We start from the raw sequence: 16079 nt of genomic DNA on the forward strand, positions 1-16079 counted from the left end.
GTCTCTATTTATAGCCAAATTTCTATTTATGTTTTTTTTTTATCTCAATTACCTCTGAAAGATGCAGTAGGCCATTTACGGTAGATATTAAAGTTGCCTCTTCAAAAAGAACTAAATGGTCAGGATTTTCGTATATATACTGGGCCAGAGCTGAATCAAAGTTGTCATTTTTATTTTCAAATCTCAGGGACATATCTATTGAAATTTTGTGTTCATGCAATCGTTCCCCTAATTGTTAATGGGTCCTGCCAATGTAAAATTTTCCACATGAACACGGGACTCTGTAGACACCACTACCTAGTATAGGGTCCGTTTTATCCTTTCCCGAGATGAAAAAATTTTCAACTTTTTTTTCATTTTTGAAAGAAACAAAAAGACTATGTTTTTTTTTAAATTTTTCCAAGTTTGTCGCTGAGTTTCGAGACGTATGGTAATGTAGTGAAAGTTTTTTTCTCAATTGCCAGTGTAACTGAATCCAGGGGGACGGGCTCCCTATTTTACCTTTTTTAATCGTCTATCTATTATATTTTCAATATAATACCACTTTATTCAATATACCACCAATTTAATATAAGACCTTAGACTCTAAAGATATGTCCTTAGTAATAAAATATCTAATTTCAAATCTTTATTACATCAGACTTTATCCGTTCTAGATTTTATCCAAATTTTAAATATCTCACAAAGATCTTTCCGACACGTTTTCAATTTAGCGAAAACTCGATTATCAGAAAAATTTTCAAAACTCGAATTTCAACAAACACGGATTTTCTTTCCTAGATTTTGTCCTGGTTCTTCTTTGGAAAATCTATCCTCAAAGGTTTTCACACCAAAGGAGCTAAGTATTCTATCAAAAGGACCTAAATTTGCAATGTCTCAGACAGACGTAAATATATCAGAAATTACTACGAGCGTGGAGTCCGGTATTTTTTAGCTATCATGGTGAAGTTGAAAATCCAGACCTACTAATGGGGGGAAATAGTAAAGAGTATTCTTGATTATAAGCTGTCATGGTCGCTTTCAGCACAATCAAAGGAAGAAGTTAAAATCCTCCGAAATTTGAAAAAAGATAAAAATACAGTAATTACAAGAGCGGACAAAGGAAACACAGGTGTGATTATGGATTCTGCAGATTATCAAAATAAAATAACTACCCTTTTATTGGATAAAAATACTTACATAGAAATAAAAACTGATCCCACAGATAAATACACCAAGCAGTTGAGAAAAGAATTAGAAATTTAAAAGACAATAGACTAATCACCCCTCAAATGTACAGAAAATTTTACCCCAAAGGTTGTTCAGCCCCAAAATTTTATGGTCTACCCAAAATCCATAAGAAGGATACTCCATTACGTCCTATTGTAGCATTAGTTCTCCAGCTACAGGTGTAGGAAGATTCTTAGCTACAATTTTCAAGTCTTTTCTAACAACAAAGAAATCTTATATAAAAAATTCCATAGATCTTGTTGATAAGCTGAAAAATCATAGTATAACAGAAAAAACTATTTTATCTAGTTTTGATGCAGTTTCCATGTACACTTCATGCAATGTCCATAAATGTGAACAGGCCTTACAAAGAAAATTAGAGGAAAATTCTGCTTGGCCAGATTATAAAACCTTGGAAATCTACACAATAATGACATTTGTACGTCTGCAACAAGTTCTCTTTATATTTTATGTTTCGAGAAAAAAAATTCCTTCAGGTCAAGGGCCTACCCATGGGCACTGTTTTGTCTCCTTTTTTGGCAAATTTTTACATGGATTTCATAGAACAATCCGCTTTGAATAGTTTCCCCTTAAAACACTCTCTGGTTTCGCTTCGTTGATGATATTCTTGCTGTTTGGGAACATGGTCAGGACTCTCTAAAAGATTTTTTGGTACATTTGAATTCTTTTGATTCGAATCTTCAATTCACAATAGAACTGGAAGATTCAGGAAAGCTTCCTTTCTTGGATGTTTTCATTATAAAAAATATTCCTAGCCTTGAATTTTCTATATATAGAAAACCGACCCATAATGATCAGTATCTACATTTCTCGTCAAACCACCCTCCTTGTGTAAAAAGAGGGGTAGTAATTTCTTTAGTCGACAGGGTTCTAAAAATATGTTCACGTAATCATGTAAAATCCGAGTTAGATTACGTTAAAGATATTCTATTCTACAATGGCTACCCAATCAATCTCATTGAAAATATAATAGATAGACGATTAAAAAAGATAAAATAGGAAAATAGGGAGCCCATCCCCCTTGATTCAGTTACACTGGCGATTGAGAAAAAACTTTCACTACACTACCATACGTCTCGAAACTCAGCGACAAACTAGAAAAAAAAAAAAAAAAAAAAAAAAGGACGAGTTGGCGGAGGTCTTTGTCGAAATATTTGCTTGTTTTTCATATTTTGCTACTGGCTGACGAAATCTTCGTTTTTCACCTATTTGATTTTTCTCTTTTCATTTATTATTTCCTTTCTTGTTTTCATACGTATATTTGAGTCAGGAGGGGGCGCTGCAATAAATTTTTTCAGGCAACGCCAACCATAGGAAAAGCCTTGTCTGCAAGGCTGCTGTTGAACATTTTTTTTTCAGATTGTAAGACATGAGTTTCGATTTTTTTTTCTATATTAAAAAGCTTCCTACTTAGCTTCTTAAGGCATCTTTCTATTTGATTTTTCAAGAAATTGGAGCGAGTTTTGATAATTTTAACAATTTACTCGCATTCAGAACTTTTTTTTTTAATGATTTAAACAAAAAAGGACAACATACATCAATTTAAAATATAGTTAAAAACTACCTTCACTGTTAAAGTTACAATGATTATAGTTCAAATAATACAGGTTATTGATTAGTAGTAGTAGAAAAACTTTTATTATCAAAACCATGAAATATCGTACTGATAGCACAGCAAAAGCATAGCTTGCGAGACTGTGCTAATGGAAAACAAAAAATCACGAGAAAAAAAATATTGAAGTAATCTTCATCGTCAGCGTAATAATATTGCAGTATTCTTAGGAATCATTCCAATTTCAGTAACGGCAGAGTATCCAATAAAAGAGTATCCCTTATATCTGATGTCTTAGACACACCTAGGTGCCGAAGCTTTGGACAATATGTCTTCACAGTTTCGAGCGTTTTGCTAGTCACTTCACGACAACCCTGGAAAGAAGGAGAGAAAATAAAGCTCATGATTTCAAAAAAAGAGACATAAATTCTAGGGCAATTAAAACAAAATCAACATTAATTTAAAATGCTTCTCAATGCTTTCACATAAAAAAAATTTTTTCTTTAGGCGTTCGTGTTCATCTTTTTTTTTTATCTCTCCTTTTCTTCGTGGAAAATGGAAAACAATTAAATTGTAAAATAAAATGTAAAAAAAATTAACAACAGGAATATGAAGTATTCATTAATAATTTTATAGCACATTTACTCTTTTTATTTGACAATTAATATTCAAAACTTTGTTTTTCCGTTTTTCAATGCTTTTAAAGACATGTCAATTGTTAATTGACTATTCCCATTAGTAATTCAATATTAGCGAAAATTATTGAAGAGCAAGTGCGCTGCCTAAGTAAAGAATGATGTTAGGACAATTGTAGTCTTTTCTTCTGACCAAGGCACAGCATAGAGAAGGGATTCTCATATAATCTTCGAAAGGCACTCAATCGATTGGAAATTGAAACTTCTTGTGCTCTCTTTTAAAGTGAAAGTGATTTGAGGGCAATAAGCCTCCCCCTCACGATCCCTATTTCCCCAAACATATCGAAACTAAATTTTGAGATCGCCATTTTGTTCAACATGGTTGAAAGGTCTTTAGGACTTTGGAAATTAAGTATTTGGGGCTGACAACTTTCTCCACCCCCAAAGCCCTCAGGGGCAGGGGCTATAAGTTATACTAATTGGCTATTGTTAACATATAAAATTTTTGTGGAAGAGGTGAGGGGACTAGCTCGATTGGAAATAATAAGTTCTAAAGCCCTTTTTGAAAGTTAAAGAGTCGGAGGCTAACAAGAGCCCCCTGGTCCTCTTTTTCCAAAATGTATCAAATAGACATTTTGAGGAAGCCATTATATTCAAAATAGTACAAAGATCATGTAAAAAGGCCTTCGTGGTTGATTGAAAACCCTAGAGCACGGGGGAAAGGGTTGCAAGTCATGCCCCAGGGCATATAAGATTTCTGTGAAAGGGGTGGTCGCATAAACTTTAGAAGAGGCTCATCTGATTAGAAACTAAAGGTTCTGGCTCCCTTTATAAGAGCCAAAAGTGATAAAAGACAACCAACATCCCCTTCCCCGAATTCCTCTTTTAACTAACTACATATCATGGATACTTTGAGATAGCCATCGAAAGTAAGTTCAAATAACATATAGCAGTGCCTCCAAGCACTGCTATGGATCACACCCTTGGGGGCCTGAACCCCCAAGATTTTTCCTCAATCCAATTCCGTTCTTTTTCTGTTGTTTTTTTTTTACAATGTTTTGTAGTAAACTTGTCAATTTGGTCAATTATTCGTAGCTTATTTACCCAATTAATAACCAAACAAACAAAGCTTTCCTATGAACGTAAAGAGCAAAGTTGAAACGTAAAACGAACAAAATTTATTTATCTTCATTCGGTTCAGTATATATCTGCAAAATTGACATAAAAATCTTTTGACTGCTGCTAGCTTCCCCCTATTTTACGAACATAGAAACTCGTGCTTTGATGAATCAGCTTTTCTTCGTGTTACCAGATAAACGTTCGGTAACACCGGAAGTTATAGCTATTGGTCAATTCACAATTTGACATTAGATTGAAAAGTAGCTTTGTAGCTAAAATTTCAAAATGGATAAAAAGAAACAATCTGGATACGAGTATAGAATGGATAATAGACCAAGACTGATGGCTGAATGTAGAATGGGATAGAAGGATATTTGCGGATATTTAGTAAAATATCCAGAAATCGAAAGGTAAGTTTTTACTAATAATAAACCCCCTCCCCCTCAAACAAATCCTTAATTTTAGTTTTGTTACTAATTGAATGGCCCAATAGGGCTTTCGTGTGAATAAATCTATTCATCTTAATTACATAGCTAATTTGGTTGAAATTAGAGGAATGAAACAGTTAAAGGCAATATAGGCCAAGAACAGAACCACAGGATCTGAGGGGGAGACCCCCCCCCAAGACATTTCTGGCACTCTTATTCCGTTCTTGTTTCTAACCTTTTTTAAAATAAACTTGTCAACTTAGTGCCCACCTTGAGTCACATTGGCGCCCTTGGTACAGTGGCCTGCCCAAGATTTTGCTCTTGATCTGCTAGATATTTAGACATGAAACTACCCGCACGATCAGTTTACGAATCATTTCGTTATAAGATTATAAGAAAAACCTCGGTTTCAGGGAAAATTATTCATATAATTAAACTCGGTTGTTAGTTGAAGTACTGATTCTGAGGGCAGATCTTCATCTTCAGATTGTGTTTTCTTTTTTAGTTATTTTAGCAGATTTTTTCGATTCTCTTTCTTAAAAGCACGTCGATTTAGGGTACGGTTTCCGAGAGTTATTGATAGGGGTATGAGGATGGGTCACGGGAGAGGAGACACATTATAACGGGGTTTTGGGAAATGTGTCAGATATTTAAGTTTGCCGAGTGGGACTTGGGAGAGCTAATTCACATGCTCTATCTTATTGAGTTTCCTGTCTGTAGTAAGAAACAGGATAGAATACCATCTTCCTAGGACAAAATCCTAGAGGAACGTCGTCTGTTTCATCTGAACATAATTTGAAAGTTGGAAACTATTCAGATCGATATGGTCGACGTAGACTAGCTGATTCACAAGGATCAATTATCTCAAGCTCTATCGTTCCTACAAGACAACTTGGGAGACTGTTCATATTTTTTTTATTGCCCTTGTCTCCCTCTTTTTCGTCATTGACTACCCCGATATTACCCCCATATTTTTATTATTATTAACCCTAGAGCTTCTTCGATAGAAGCACATTTTTTGGGACCCATCTGCAAAAAAGAAGTGATCGCCTGCAACGAAACATGTGAAAAATTTTAGGTCTGCGAAACGCCAGACGTTCCCGGTTGGGAGCACTTTTGGTTAACTGAAACTGCATACTCTATTTGCAGATTTTTTGGTGCAATTATTTCATAGATTCAAGAGTGGTGATTATAGAAGAATAAAACGCTGAAACAAGAGGTTTCAACCACTTGCATTCCCTGGTACTCCATTAGAACCCGAGAGCTTTCAAAAACATACTTTTTCCTATATTAAAAAAAAAAAAATCCAGAGAACGAAACTAAATCCCGGCCCGAAAAAAATTGAGAACTTTTGTGATTCTTATCAAGGAGGCACACTCGTGCCTCTATAAAGAGGCGAACCACGACAATGTTAAGCGATCTTCGGTTCCAGTGGTCGCAGAGGGATGGGGAGGGATGCATTTCGTAGCCCGAGCTCCAACTAAGAAACCTGCCAAATTTCATCCCCCTCCAACTTTTCCTTCATGGGGAAAATCTGGCCGAAAGTTTCGACCCGTCAACCCCAGCCCCCCTTTAACGTTGTCCGATCGGGCTGAAATTCACAAGTTAAGGTCCCCTACGGCCCAGGAGCTTATCCGCGAAATTTCAGCTCGATTTGATAACTCCTTCCCTGTTTTCCAGAAACCACGCATTAGCTACTTAATTAACCCATTTCTCCATAAGAGCCCATGTTAATTTGAAATTTTTAAAAGTTATATTTACACACATGCAAGTGGTTAGCTCAGTCGGTAGAGCGTGGGACTTTTAATCCTCGGGTCAAGGGTTTAAGTCCCTTACGGGCGGTTTTTTTTCACAAGATCAAAATAAAAGTGTATAATTTTGATAACACCTGGACAGCTTATCATTTGAGAGATAACAGAATATTAGCTTCTTATGAGCAAAAGAAACATTTCGGTCATTCTATCTATTTTTTTTCTATTTTATACAATGATTTAAAAGCGCGGGGGGGGGGGGTCGGCAGCCACCCAACTTCCTCTCCTAATTCCTGTACGAGGAGTACAGGAATTATTAAATTACATCCACCATGGATTGTAGAAAAACGTACAGAAATAATATGAAAAAAACTTCGTTTTTCTTAAGAGTTAAAGAGGCTGCGTCCCAAAGTCAAACCTTAAAACGTACAGGAATTAGGAGAGGCAGTTGGGGGGCGGCCGCCCCCCAAACCCCCCGCTTTTAAAGACTCTTTTGTACAGGTTTTTTGTTGTGGGGGGACTTCATTGTTACTAATTACTAGTTTCAGCGCAATGGTTCTCCTGTCCTCTTGTGTTTAACATTTTTCAGTTATTCCATTATTCATTCATTTCAATTTTTTATTAATTAAAAGAGGGACTTTCCGAAGCCAAGAGCGGGGGGTTAGGGGGGTGGCAGCCCCCCACAACAAAAAACCTGTACAAAAGAGTCTTTAAAAGCGGGGGGTTTGGGGGGCGGCAGCCCCCAACTGCCTCTCCTAATTCCTGTACGTTTTAAGGTTCGACTTTGGGACGCAGCCTCTTTAACTCTTTAAGAAAACGAAGTTTTTTTCATATGACAGTTTAAGGGACGCTTAAAATTTGCCCTAGCTGCTACCGTGTTAGTCATAAAAAATTTAAAGTAAGGTGTTCCCAGTTGGGAACGTTGGGCGCTAATGAGTTAAGATAGAAATTATTAATACACGTGTAAAAACAGAATTTTGACAGTGTTTCGACAAAACAACTTATATTGGCAGAACATCCAAGACCATCCATTTCTGAAGTGAACAACATCATCATAAGAAAATGCTCTATCACGACTTAGGGCGCATTTTTGAGAATATTTTTCTTATTTTTTACTGCTTAACAGGAAATTTTACAAAGAAAAAAAATGACCTAACTGGTAGTAACGAAATGAATACTCAGAATTGTTAATTTAGTACTTGATTGAGCACTGGAGGTCAATATACTGATCAGAAAGAATTAATGAAACCCTATAAATTTGTTGGGTTAATTCTGAAAGATTAGAAAAATGAGGTATTTTTAACTTACGAGTTAAGAAGGAAACATGTTTGAGAAGGAAGCATGATAAGAATACAATATGCATAACAATTGTAGCAAACAGATTTCGCATGGAACTCCCTATATCCCCCCCCCCTTAATGTGTAAATATACAGTCGAAATTATATATTTCCCCTCTATTTTCCCAATGCGTCTCTCTTGTTTCATACCTTGTACTTATTAATTGAATTAACTGTTTAAAAGAAGAACCGGAAAACAAGTGATGGGTGACAGAATGCATTGGTTTTACATAATTTGGACTATATATTTGCTTTTTAGGGGAAGGTGGGTTGGCGGTAAAGTATAGGGGGGATCCATGCAAAAGGTGTTAGCTACAGCTATTGTGCGTATTATGAAATGTTTTCTTAACATGTTTCCTTCTCTAGGCTTATACCCCTAAGCTGTAACTATTGCTGACGAAATTGGAATTCCCTAAGAAGCAAAGTCCTGCGGATGTAACTGTTCCAGTCATCTATGCAGTCAGCACAGTAAAGGGAAAATATTTTTACACTGTGACAGTCATCAATGATGATTTTACATTCATGAACTTAGCTATTGACTTTTAATTAGTTCCCATGTCCTTTGGGCACAGACAACGCGGACCCAGGTTATTGCTCACCTGTTTCAAAGGCCGCCTTTTCAAATGCGCAATTTAAATACGTATTTAAAACGTTTTCCATGAATTTGATGAGCAGGTCATTCAAAGAATATATGTCAAAAGATAAGGATAAAATTGTAACTGAAATGTATGAAAAAATTCCTACCTATAAAGAACGGTATCGACAATTCAAAAGGGCAAGGTAATCATTTTTGATATTATTCTAAAGTCGGGTGTTGAATAATTCGATAGCCTTGCATACTCAAAGCACTGCAGGTACATACACAGGCTCTTGGTTCGTTTTTATGGCACTGGGTATTAACCAAGTGACATATAGCAATCGCCAATTCTGTCGGTCTGTCTGTCGGTCCCGGTTTTGCAACTTTAGGCACTTTCAGGTAAGCTAGGAGGATGAAATTTGGCAGGCGTATCAGGGACGGGACCAGCTTAAATTAAAAATAGTCATTTTCCCAATTTGACCATCTGGAGGGGGGAGTGGGGGGCCGGTTAATTCGGAGAAAATAGAAAAATTGAAGTATTGTTAACTTACGAACTGTTGATCAGATCTTAATGAAATTTGATGTTTGGAAGGATATTATGTCTAGGAGGTGTTATTTTAAATCCCGAACGGATCTGGTGACATTGGGGGGGATATGGGAGGGGGAAACCTAGCATCTTGGAAAACACTTATGAGTGGAGGGATCGGGATGAAACTTGGTGGGAAAAATAAGCACAAGTCCTAGATACATGATTGACATAACCGGAACGGATCCACTCTCTTTGGGGTGGTTGAGGGGGGGGGGGGTAATTCTGGAAAATGAAAAAAATGAGGTATTTTTAACTTACGAATGGGTGATCGGATCTCGATGAAATTTGATATTTAGAAGGATATGGTGTCTTAGAGCTCTTATTTTAAATCCAGAACAGATCTGGTGACATTGGGGGGGGGGGGGGAGTTGGGAGGGGAAAACCTAAAACTTGGAAAACACTTAGAGTGGAGGGATCGAGACGAAACTTGGTGGGAATATTAAGCACAAGTCCTAGATACAAGATTGACATAACCGGAACGGATCCGCTCTCTTAGCGGTAGATGGGGGAGGGATTAATTCTGAAAAATTATAAAAAATGAGGTATTTTTAACTTACGAACGGGTGATCGGATCTCAATGAAATTTGATATTTAGAAGGATATCGTGTCTCAAAGCTCTCATTTTAAATCCTGAAAGGATCTGGTGACACTGGGGGAAGTTTGGGGTGGGGAACCTAAAATCATGGAAAACGCTTAGATTGGAGGGATCGGGAAGAAGTTTGGTGGGAAAAATAAGAGCAGAAGTCTTAAATACGTGATTTACATAATTTGAACGGATCCGCTCTATTGGGGAGGGGGGGCTAATTCTGAAAAATAAGAAAAAATGTTTTTAACTTACAAAGGAGTGATAAGATATTCATGAAACTTCATATTTAGAAGGACCTCGTAACTCAGATCTCTTATTTTAAATCTCAACCGGATCAAGCGTAATTGGGGGGGGGGCAGTTGGGGGGACCGGAAATCTTGGAAAATACTTAAAGCGGTGAGATAAGGATAAAACTGGATGGGAAGAATAGAAACCTGTCTAAGATACGTGACTGACATAACTGGAGTGGATCTGCTCTCTTTAGTGGAATTGGGGGGGGGGTAATTTTGAAAATTGAGGTATTTTTAACCTACGAAAGGGTGACCAGATCTTAATGAAATTTGATATTTAGAAGGATCTTGTGCTTTAAAGTTCTAATTTTAAATTCCTACCAGATCCTGTGACATTGGGGGGAGTTGGAGGGGGAAACTGGAATTCTTGGAAAGCATGAAAATTGGGGTATTTTAATCTTACGAATAGATGATCGGATCTTAATGAAATATGATTTTTAGAAGGAATTCATGTCTCAGAGCTCTTATTTCCAATCCCAACCAGATCTTTTGACATTGGGGGGAGTTGGAGGGAGAAATCTTGGAAAAACACTTGGAGTGGAGGAATCGGGATGAAGCTTGGTGGATAGAATAAACAAATGTCCTTGATACGTGATTGACAGAATCGTACTGGATTCCCTCTCTTTGGGGGAGCTGGGGGAGGGGTTCAGTGATTTGGCGAGTTTGGTGCTTCTGGACGTGCTAGGACGATTAAAATTGGTAGGCGTGTCAGGGAGCTGCACAATTTGACTTGATAAAGTCGTTTTCCCAGATTTGACCATCTGGGGCTAAAGGAAGAGGAAAAATTAGAAAAAATTAGGTATTTATAACTTACGAGTGGGTGATCGGATCTTAATGAATTTTGATATTTAGAAGGACATCGTGACTCAGAGCTCTTATTTTAAATCCTGACCGGCATTAAGCCTCTTATTTTCCTTTTTTAATCAATCTATTGATTCATAGAATTTTCATAGAAAAAATATGATATCAGGTTGATATTTATATTTAAGAATTTTTTTTAGTAATATTAATACTGAAAAACTTTGAATGGATGGATACGGAGAGCACCACTCGATTAAACATATAACCAATCTTTAAAAAAAATCCACTTCCAAAGTACTTCATTACAGGGCAAAAATTCCTGCAAAGATTTCAATCTGAATGATTTGAGAACTAAAGTGGGACAGTTGCATCTTCTATGTCTTCACTACTCTCACATCCAACATTTAATTGGAAAGTTAGACATGGTGTGCCATCTATGAATCAAATATGTATTAGGCTTTTCAAGCTTAATGAGAGACTGATCCGTGGCTCATTAAAGACAGTGAAGACGAAAAAGACACGCGTTACATTTCAGTTTTATGGAAGACAAAATAGTGCACCTCCAACATAAAGAGAAAGAGTAATGAATGACGGTAATGAATGAAGTTGAAATTTCCAGAAAATGTTAAAAGGAATTTTGAACTAAATATGAAAATACTTTGTGAACCCGGTTGTCAAAAGAATGTATCTGAAACCTTCCAAATGATCTGGATAGTTTCGTTTCTGTTTATAAAGGTGTACGTTAAAGTCCTATCATTTCGCCAAATCATTTAGCAATGGCGTCTTAGGTGCTCAATCAAATGTGTATCCCCATGCAAAGAAGCAGCAACATACGTGACACTTGTCAGTTATGAGCAGGATATCTTTAATCTTAGTAGGATGATACAACGTATAACGGAAAACTATAAGTTTATTCGAAAATGAAGGTAATAAACTGGGTAACTGAGTTTGACTGTGAAAAATCTGATCTTCTTCCTTTAAAAAGGAGCAATTCGGGTCCACTTCGTTGGTCCACCTGGGGCGTGTCCAAGATAGGGCATTTCTTTCATAAAACCAGTACAACAACTTCTTTACCTTGGTCTTTTAATTGGACGAGGACTAAAATAGACCTGTTTACATCTATTTCTCATCTTGCAAGTAAGCGTTGTCTGTCTTAAGCCTCAATTGTTCGAAATAAAAAAAAATTCAACAAAATAATCCTTGCTAAATAGTATAATTCAACAAAATTACCGTATTTTCTATATTTAGCATCATTTAAGAAGATTTTTACACAAAATGGATAAAGGTAAAATCTGTTCAGTATATTTCAAGTATAAAAAATATTTGCTTCATTTACCCCCTTGGACCCACAAATTTATAAATTCATAAGTTTTAAATTAGTGGATTGTGAAACATACCCACGTGTGTTTTGGAACATAATCACAAAATCAGTATCATCTGTTGCATACCCTTTTTATATAGTGATGTTTAAAGTGTTATGTATGTAACAGTTGTTCAGATTTTAATACGTGATCTTCATCAATGGCTTGACAAGCGTTACGATGTCTTTTTTTGTTATTCTCCTTTTTATGTCTTTTTCTCTATTGGGTACTCTGTCTGTGTTCTCTTTAACAGAATAAAGGTAATAAAAAGTAAATAAACAAAGGTTTTAAATAAGTAAAAGCTATATATAAAATAATGCAGCAATGTCGAAGATACAATATATTGAAAAAAACCCTGAAAAATGGGAACAACCAACTAAAAAGTACCTTTAAGTTGAGGACACGTAGTCTTTTTAATTCTGGAAGGAGTATAGACAAACCTAAGTCAGTAACTTCGTAGCAACCACTCAAATTCAATTCTTCTATAGATCGCTTGAATGATTCTGGTTGAGCTGCAAGGTTCAGAAGACCACAGTCAGTAATCTAGAATTAGAAGAAAATTCGAAAAATTCAAACATCATAATTGAATTTACATCTAAAACCGGTCCAAATTAAATTGCAGAAAAATGAAAAGTACTTGTAAGAGTAGATCAAAGAAATATGGTGGTTGCAAAGCTACAGGTAAATAACTGAACATAGTAAAAGTATTTATTTTGAAAACAGGAAGGTAAATAGCAATTTTAGAAAACTTGAACTAAACCCCTATATAGGGAAGATGAATCACAAGTAAAGATATATCATAAGTAAATTGCTTAGAATGATGATGCCATTGTGACTAAAAATTCTGTGATAAAGCTTTAAGAGAAAAACAGCCTCGCTTTAGGAAGAGGATGGGTCGGCCAAATGTCAACTTTATATTAATGACTGAGAAGTGTCTGTGTTATCAAACCTCTTTAGTCCTCAGTTTTTTGTTTTTTTTTATTATTAACAAGCGTGTAATTCAGCCAGCAGAAGATCCTTAAAGAAGATTCTATCCCTGTATGGTGTACCAAATATAAACATTAAAGTGACAAGTGCTAAACTGATAAGTGATATGTCCAAAAATAAAATTGCAAAGGTTAATTTATGGCACTGGGTTAGTGGCTAGTTTTGAATTGAACAGGAGCTGAGCAACAATGCGTTCTATCCCCATTTATATACGTAATTTTGATGAACTTTATTCTAAAGAACAGAGCAAAAGCTATAGAGAAGCAGGGAACTAAATGGAAAAGTTGATCTCTCCTAGACTTAAATTATATTAAGGATTTGAGCGGTATAGATGAATGTTAAGCAAAATAATAAATTTTTGGAGGTTTTGAGAGTATATGTAATCAATATGTATGCATTATGTATCTACGCAAAGAGAGAGAATTACAAACCAGAGAGCAGTCTTCTAAGGAAAGTTTCTTTAAAGAACAGGACGCAAATGCTGACTCCAAAGATGCGTCAGTCACTTCGTTGCAATAAAGGTCTAACTCAGTCAGCCCTGCAAAGAGAAAAGAAATGGATTAAAAAAAAAGGATAAAAACACACCAACAAAGAGAGTCATACAAAAACAACTAAAGCTATAAAAAATTCTGTAAATTATTTTTTTTTAGTTGGAAAAATTGCCTAAAATAATGTAGAGTAAATTGTAATTTGAAAAAAAAAGTTCAGGCGATGTTCCAGCACTTCAGATAAGAAAATAGAGGGACCCTGCTGCTTCAACACAATATATCACCCTCGAAATTTAGATATCTTTACAGTTAACCCAACAAGTTCTTCTTTTCTTCGACAAATCTTTTCTTCCAATCTCTTTCTTCGCTCTTTTGCTAGTTCGAATTTTGTCCTAATTCTTTAAGAACAACTCCTGTAAGACAAGGGTCACTCAATTAGTGCAACGAGAAGCTTCTTTAAAAGAACTAAAAATTTTAGCGTGAAGAGCGATGTATTGAAAAAGGGGCAAACCTCCTTAAATACGTACAAATTTCTTTTCATTTTCGGTTTTGATATTTTCCCTTTAAGTAGAAAGCTTGTTTTTTTGTTGTTTTTTTTTGGCAAAAAAACAAACAAAGTCCAGACTATGTGAAAAAGTAAACTTACTCACACAGAAAAAGGATATAATCTTTTATCTGTAGATTTGGTACAAAAACAAGCTAACTTTTTGGCTAACCGATTGGGCGAAAAGGCAAAACCCTGATTACGCGCAAAAAGTATATATGTCCAAACGAAAAAAATTAAGCTAAGCCCAGACTTGGGAGAAAAAAAAAACAACAACAAAAATCAAAGGAGTAGCACCACAAAAACCAGTTAAAAAAACAAGAACTGTCTTGACTTGGTATATAAAGCACAGCCAGTCAGCTATAATGGACTAAAAAGTAAACATTCGGTATAAATCCAAGCTATTACTCAAGGTAAAAACAAATTATATCCAATGTGAAGAGTTTCAATTACGCAGTGATCAGCATAGGCCTCAGCGTAAAAAAAAATTAATTAAAGCTTCAGTTCTGACTTGGCCAAAAAGGGGCTAAGTCTAAGCTATAGACAGATTTGATGCCTTACGATTCACCCAGTAACTCACGGAGAAGTTAGGAAAGTTTGGGCATAAATGTACACCCTCTTATGCTTCTGATACGCTCACATCACTAAAGCAAAGATCATCCATCCCTCCTCCAGGATGGCTAATATGTAACTATACACAAATGCTCATGATTGTATCAAACCTCAAATGAATAACCGTAGTAAATGAAGCATTCCAATAAATTTTTATATTAATTTCATTAATTCTTAGGGTTTCTCTTTAGCAATAAATGCGTCATCACGGGGCATTAATGTCTTGGAAACTAGAAAGCTCAATATTTAGTTCTTACACATTTTTAAATCGACTGAGTGGCTAATAAATTCATCGAAAAAAAAAGTATCACTCAATTCCGCCTTTGAACATTAAAAACTGTTATTAAACAATCTTTTCTCCTATCTAACGTCAAGTCCTTTTGAAATTTACACTTATAATAAAAAGTAGAAAAAGATAAACTTCTTTAATAGTATTATTAGTATAAGATGTTGTAGTATGGAAAAGGTATTTGATTTACTGGATTTTGTTCTGTTTGATGCATTTATAATATTTACTGGTGTTTTTTACAAACAAATTATAGGGATTCCTAAGGATGGTAATGCCAGTCCATTTAGAACTGACTTGTTTTTAATCCAACTAGAATATGTTTGGATGAGATATGTTAAAGATTATTTGGATTTAAACTGTGATGAGATTATTAGGATATCAAAGAACTATTTACCCAATCGAATCAATTCTGGAACCCAGTCACCTGACATGATGTCAAAAAAAGTACTTATCAGATTAGAATATAAAAATTTCTGATGAATTAGTTTTTAAGATATATAATAGTGCGGATGATTTCGATTTTGAAACGATTAATTTACCGTTCCCAGAAATTGATATACATTAAAAAATCGCATTCTCAGCCATATTACACACAATTACTTAGGTCTGCAAGAATATGATTGCTAGTGATCACTTGAAAATAACTCATTAGATGTAACATGCTTTCACATTTAAGTTTACGACTGCTTATTAGAAAGGCTTTTGACGGTGACTCAGTAAAATGCTGATCTCTGAACAGGGGATCATGTCAATCATAGAGGCAGTTATTAGGCCTTTAACAAAAAAAAGGCAACTTAAAAAATCATCAGGAAATTCTTTACAGACAGTAGAATTCAATTCAGTGGATATTTCGTCCCTATGTACAAAGGCCGTCTTCAGCACAAAACCAGAAAAAATAATATA

At 35.5% G+C, this 16079-nt stretch overlaps 1 protein-coding gene across 2 annotated transcripts in view; it reads right to left on the reverse strand.

Moving 5' to 3' along the window:
• Positions 1-2852: 2852 nt before the first annotated feature.
• The window catches only part of LOC136039741 (F-box and leucine-rich repeat protein 13-like), a 32509-nt gene continuing 19282 nt past the window's right edge, over positions 2853-16079 (reverse strand). For both annotated transcript variants that reach the window (XM_065723581.1, XM_065723580.1), the window contains 3 exons: positions 13675-13781; positions 12644-12799; positions 2853-3156 (listed from right to left, as the gene is read on the reverse strand). In XM_065723581.1, coding sequence (XP_065579653.1) covers positions 3016-3156; positions 12644-12799; positions 13675-13781 — 404 coding nt within the window. In that variant the 3' untranslated portion in view covers positions 2853-3015. The remainder of the gene's footprint in view (positions 3157-12643; positions 12800-13674; positions 13782-16079) is intronic.

The sequence above is a fragment of the Artemia franciscana genome, chromosome 20, assembly GCF_032884065.1.
Source record: "Artemia franciscana chromosome 20, ASM3288406v1, whole genome shotgun sequence".
Classification (NCBI taxonomy): domain Eukaryota; kingdom Metazoa; phylum Arthropoda; class Branchiopoda; order Anostraca; family Artemiidae; genus Artemia; species Artemia franciscana.